Raw genomic sequence first — 6,497 nt, 5'->3', positions numbered from 1 at the left:
ACAGCTAAGTTGCACTAGAGTGGTCCTGAATTATCTATCTGATAGATAATTTCTTTATTTCACATTTGTTGTTCAACAGGAGCCGGGTGCTGGTCGTGTGGAGGGGTCTGTATGAGGCCGAGTGGTGTGAGTTGAGGTCTGCATACAGCGCCCTGGTGACTTGACAGGTAGGGACACTACTGAGAACCAGGCAGGAAGCTCTCTTTGTTGGTAAGAAGTCTACTCCCCGGTTCCTATGAGGAGCTTCTGTTTGGGGGTGCAACACCAGCCATCCTGGGGAGGGTGCATGGGGCTTCAGCCGGCCCTGCTCCAGGGATCCAACAGTCAACAAGGCCAATGAGGCGCCCCAGAGGTCAGAAGCTGAAAACGGACACCCACAGCCAGCTCTTCACAAACAAGAGGCTTTATTTTTATGCTGTACCCCCACCCTCTGCCAAATAAGTGGGGAGAGCATTGAAAGGGCTGACTTTGCTGTCGAGAGCCACTGAGTGCAAGTGAAGCTTAGACTCGTGCCTGGCGCAGTGGAGCAACGGGAGGAGGACCTCGGTCTCTGGGGAGTGCCCCACCTCAGCAAGACACCTCCCAGAGTTTGAGCACGGTGGCAGCAGGGCGGTACGGTTTACACAGCCTGCAAGGCGCCCCCTGATGCTCCAAGGGGTTGCCAGCCATCTCCCTCCTTCTCTTTGACTGGATATCAGCTAGTGTTCCTTCAGCTCCCAGCAACGTCCTCAGAGGTCAAGAGACACCAGTCGCATGGCGACCCAGTATGAACAGTGCTCCCTGGGGTTATGCAAGTCAAGGGCCTTGACTTCACTTCCTCAAGCAAGCCCCCATGACCCTCCTGACCAGTCCAAATCCCTCTTGAAGCTACAGGACTCCTCATGGATGTCAGAGAGTGGTCAGATCTGTCACACACACACACACACACACACACACACACACACACACACACACACACACACACACACACACACACACACACACCCCAACTAGAAGCTCTGTGAGGGCATTTGTTGAGTGTTTCACTGTTATATCCCCACTTGATGGCCCATGTCCGGCCGCAGAGGAGATAATAAATGTTGAATGACTGAACACATTCCCATCCCACCCACTTGACTCCCGACTGTTGCAGGCCAGCCCCCCACCCTGAGCTCCTAAAGATCTGATGCAGTTTGGGAGGCATCAGTTATCTCTATGTTAGCCCTTTTTCTCTCTGAGAACAGGGACAGTTTGTGCCGAATCATTCTGCTGCCTGGAGCTAAAGACTCCCCAAGGCCCCTTCCCTGCATGTGGGACTCCTGGCATCCTCGGGAGAAATCGGCGGTCCTGCCTCCTGCTGCCACACGTGGACACCCTTTCCTAACATCCTTTTCCAGTTTGAGCTTCCCTCGATGCTCATTGTAACCCAAATCCAGGAATCTGAAGCTGTGGGCTGAGTGAGGATAAGCAGGGGAAGGGGTCAGAGAGGCAGGCATGCCGGGCGTCCTTACCAGTGGGTATGCTGGGGTGATGCGCATGGCTATGTCCCTGTCACCACACTTCCTCCCCAGAACTGATGGCCCTCAGCCAGAAATCCAATGTTTGATGAATATTGCTTCTGTAAATGGAATCCTATTTTTCCATCCCCTTCTATCATCACACATCAAAATGAATTCTCCCATGAAAACGTTCTGTTCCTAAGATACAACACAAATCACAAAAATAATCTACCAAGCATATCTTAATCATATCCTTGGAAAACTAGATGTTTTTGATAAAAATTAATTAAAATCACTTCCTATATACACATGGTACCAAAATTTTAAGGAATTGCTAAATCCTATCTTCCTCTGGGATGAGTGTCCCTTATCTCGAGGGGCAGGAAATAAGGAAAATATTTTCTTTTAAAACCCAACAGTTGTAACTGTCTCTTCTTAAGTCTTTGATCTGTCGTGGTTGTTTATTATACAGTTCAGATTCAGGAAGATTAAGGGCACCAACTTCTTTTATAAAGAAGGTGAGCTTGTCTTGACCATAAAGATCATTTCCATGATTCATCATTATCCAGGTATTGACATGAGGCTCTATTTTGTCTAATTTAGAACTCATAGACAGGTGCTTACAGAAGTCCCCATGTTCTGTTGGTCGCTGGGCCCAGGTAGCTCCTGTCCAACACAGATCCCAGCCTGGGTGGGCAAACCAAGCTTTGCCCTTGCCAAGAGTCACTGTGACCCAGTGATAACTTAAGGATTTATTGACATCATTGCCCTATCATATTTATTTTGTATGGTTATTAGTTTATTCTGTAGCCAGCTACTTTTTTTTTTTAACAGGAGACATTATTTTATTTTATTCCACTAAAAAAATGTTTTGCAGCCTTTAAGATACCCAGAGTCCTCCAGGGACACCAAATGGCAAACATGTTGTTTGGGAATCTGCAAACCCCCTCCGGGGGGTGGAAAACAGGTACTAGGAAATCTCCAGAGGAGCCTATTTTCTCTTCCCTGCTCCCTGCCCACCCCCCTTCTCATGGCCATGGAAACTCCCAGGGCTACAGCAGCAGTGATTTCCCCCTTGGCTGCTGGAGTTAAAACTGAGACACCAGTGCCTTCCAGTAGAAAAGGGGTGGGTTGTGGACCAAGTGAAATTCCTACCCATGAGCCATATGCAGGGGATGTCCAGCTGTACCAGAAGGAAATTTCCCCACCCTGCCTAATTTTTACCCACCTGAGCTATTTTCCTTCCCATTTCTCCTCCCGCCCCACCCCCACCCGGCCCCCCTCAAATGGTATCTGTCAGGCTGCCTGGGCTGCTCTGCTGTCTAACCTCTGAAGGTCACAGCACTGAACACCTCATTTGTCAGCAACAATGACTTGAATGCTGTTCCCTCAGCGTCATAGTCTGGCGAGGGAGGGAGTATATTTCCTCATAGGGGGGAGGAGAGAAGCAGGCGGAGTCCTCGTCTCCCAGCTGTGTCTCTTCTAGCTGGTCAGCATCAGGGCTGGATCTGAAATGGGAGCAGAAAACACAGACCCGGTACAGTCCACGCCACCTCTCTTGGAACCAGGCCACACGGATGCTTGCCTTCTCCCAACACCTTCCTTACACACCAGACAAAGCCATGGGCCGCGACTGTGACAGCTGGAAGGGGAGTGTCCCCATGCCACTCAACGTACCTGTCATTTCCACTGGCCACAAAGGAAGGGTAGTCTTGGTCACCAACAAATGCAGCGTTCTCTGGAGGATATATGGTATAGTACTGAGGAGGGCTTGGCGTGGCGCTCACCACCCCTCCAGGTGGTATGAGACCACAGGGGTTCACCACTGGCTGCAGGTAGGCGGTGTTCATCCCAAGGGGCTCTTGAGCACCGTAAGGAGGGATATACTGCACCACAGTGGCCCCATGAAAGGTGATGGGTTGGTTGATACCAGTGAAAACAAATGATTGTCCTCCTGCCGTCTGCTCCGAATCCAGGACCCTTTCCTCACTTTCCTTGCACACCTGGCAGGAGAGCATTTTGAACTTGCACACAGCAATCAGGATGAATGTCACCCCGACTGACAGCAGGATGGGCCCAAGAAGCTGGGTCCATTCAAAGTGGGAGACACCTTGGTATTTGATCCAGCCCATGACGGTGAACGTGATCCCCACCAGTCCCAGGAAGATGCCTGAGAAGAGCAACGTGGCCCCTGCCTTGTCATCATCGGACACCTGGATGTCAGCGGTGCTGGGTGTGTAAGGAGTGACGGAAAACACGTTGAGAGGGGAGTCCTCCAAGTGGCTGCTGCCTTGCTCCATCGTCCGCCCGTGATCACCCCGCTTCCTGGAGGGGAAGGGAATGTGAGGGCTCCTAAGAGCCGAGTGGAGTAATAATAGGCTCAGATTAGTTATGGAAGAACTTTGGGCCCCTGTGGTTAACAGAGTATAACATGCAGAGGCCTGAACTTTGTTTAGAAGAATAAAGGTCTGAGAAATGAAGCTTGAAGTTTTCTATTCTCTGTCAACAATTGGAGGTTTCTGTTTTACAATTCAGTGACAAGCTCTCTCTCATTCATATTCCTTCACTCATTCAAAAGTATTTGAGCCTGTCCTCATGTGCTAGGAGATGCTTTCCTAGATGCTAAAGGCATTGCTCCAAGGCCGTTTGCATCCTACCAAAACCAGGACTGGAGAGATGGCAGAGCCACATCCGGGCCTCTGGTGGAATGGGGGCCCTTGATGTACCCCTTACATGTTCAGACACCTCACCCACTTTTCCTCCTGAGTCAGCTCACAGGAAGTAAGCAGACACCCATTTCTTGACTGTGTTTGCCCTTCCCACATCAGGAGCTTGAGCTGGGATGACACTTAATCTCCCACACCTCTCACTGAGCTCTGAGGCGCTGTCTTCTGACCAGTCCATGTGCCTTTTGCTTTCAGCATGTGGGGAATAGCTCCAGCTGTGGGTGAGGAAGGACAGCTTAGGAAACGCACCACATCACTGGCAAAGGTTGACTAAGCATCAGGTGTGACCTGGCGTCCAGGGGACACCTGCTTTGGACCCTCCCTCCATGGTGGCAGCACAGCCCCTGGTCTCCAAGGTGAAGTCAGCAGCTACATTTTCAAGGCTGCTGTGTTTTGCAACCAAACCCAAGCTAATTTAGAGAAGAAAGCTTGTCTTTGACGACATTATCCGTCATTCATAACTACGGAATTGCAAGGCGGCCCCATGAATGTCTTCCTCCGCAGAATACTAGGTGTAGCCCCTTTTTCCTTTCCTGCACAAGTCTTATCCAAACAGATGTCTCTCTTCAGTGGTTAAATGTTATATTAGCTCCCTTTGCCAATATTGAGCAGAAGGTCCAGGAAAACAATTGCCCTCTTGCCCTAGGCAGGGATTCCCAAACTTTCCTGATGATAAAAATCACCAGGTCCACTTTTTTAAAAGGCAAAATCTGAGTTCCTTACTCCGACCAGCAAAAATAAAATTTCCAAGGAAGTCTAAGAGCCCCAAGTGGCTTTTCTCATCAGGAATCTTTGTAAACTCTACTCCAAGTTAATCCCAAGTGCTCCTAGGAGACCAGGAGACTTTGTTCCCCACCAAAAATGCCTCCCCCTGCTACAAGATAAGGCCTGTAGTCTCCAACTTCATTTCCAGATGGGAAAGCAAGCAGGTGACCCCCTAGGGAGTCTTCCCAGGTGTGTCCCTGAGCAGCCAGGATGGAGTGGTGGTGCAGTTGGAGTGGTCTGCCCTTTTCCCCACTGAGCTGGATCAAAGATCCAGGGAAGCCAGCTTTTCTCTTTAATCATCAAAATTCTGCTCAGCTAGCCTGACATTCTTTTCATGCTCTTAATCCCTGAGTTAACAGCTGAAACAGTCCCTGGCATTTAGAAAAAGCTAGGCTCTCAAAATTCTTCTTCTCAATCACTCAGTAAATGTTTCTCATTTGTCTTAAGCTACATCCACTTGCAGTTAAGAGAATGACTGGGAACACTCAAGGAGCAGAGCAGAGAGATCACGTTAAGGAAAATACCCCATGAGAGCAAAACTGGAATAACTTTTAGAGCAGACAGTTCAGGAAATTCTCTAAATTTCCAAGGTCACCTTGATTTAGCTTCTCACTCCAAAAGCTTAAACTCTGTCTATATGGTAAATAACAATTTTTAAAAGCCTAACAAACCAAATTCAACAGGATATTAAAAGGATCATGCTATGACCAAGTGGGATTTATTCTTAGAATGCAAGGATGGTTCAACATTCAAAAATCAATCAATGTAATCACAATGTAATCACATCAACAGAATGAAGGAGAGAGAAAAAACCCTATGTACTTACCTTTTTTATCAGAAAAAAAGTGTTAAGGATTTTTTTTTTTTTAGATTTATTTATTTGAGAGAGAGAAAGAGAGAGAGTGCACACCAGTAGGGGAGGGGCAAAAGGAGAGAGTCCCAGGCAGACTTCCTGCTGAGCATGAATCCTGACTCGAGGCTTGATCCCAGGACCCATGAGATCTCCACCTGAGCTGAAGTCACAAGTCAGAAGCTCAGCTAACTAAGCCACCCAACTAAGCTCAACCAACTAAGCCATGCCCCCAAATGTTAAGGATTATTGAACATTTATGATGGACCAGGCATGATTCTAGGTATTTAATATACATGGTATCATTTAATATACATGGTATCATTTCATCTTTTCAACAACCAGGTTATAATCAATCACAAAAACTATGCTGGCATGGCAGCCTCACAGCTGCTGGGCCTTGGGCACCCACAACCACAAAAGAACATCGGACTCCGCTTTTTACTCTAAAGTCATTTTGATTTCTCTCTTCTTTGTTTAGATCTTATTTATTAACTAATGATGTGTTTAATATGATTCTTATATATATATATATATACACATTATTTCCACTTGTAGATAACTTCTAGAGTTATGTCGTGTATTACATTTAAAATTTAGTAGATTGCATGTTATTTCAACCATTAATGTATTTCAGCATGGGAAGAGACCTTTAAAACAATAAAATTATTTTAGTAT

The 6,497-nt window shown here is 47.4% G+C and overlaps 1 protein-coding gene across 1 annotated transcript; it reads right to left on the bottom strand.

Annotated features, from left to right (window-relative positions):
* Positions 1 to 2,331: 2,331 nt before the first annotated feature.
* Positions 2,332 to 3,778, bottom strand: TMEM174 (transmembrane protein 174). Its single transcript, XM_027606976.2, has 2 exons — positions 3,156 to 3,778; positions 2,332 to 2,986 (listed from the first exon to the last, which is right to left on the bottom strand). Exons 1-2 carry the CDS (start codon positions 3,776 to 3,778, stop codon positions 2,839 to 2,841), a joined length of 771 nt encoding a protein of 256 aa, XP_027462777.1. The 3' UTR covers positions 2,332 to 2,838.
* Between the last annotated feature and the right edge of the window lie 2,719 nt (positions 3,779 to 6,497).

This window comes from Zalophus californianus, chromosome 5, assembly GCF_009762305.2.
Source record: "Zalophus californianus isolate mZalCal1 chromosome 5, mZalCal1.pri.v2, whole genome shotgun sequence".
Classification (NCBI taxonomy): domain Eukaryota; kingdom Metazoa; phylum Chordata; class Mammalia; order Carnivora; family Otariidae; genus Zalophus; species Zalophus californianus.
The sequence above is the reverse complement of the archived record's forward strand: the minus strand, read 5'-3'. Positions and strand labels throughout refer to the sequence as shown.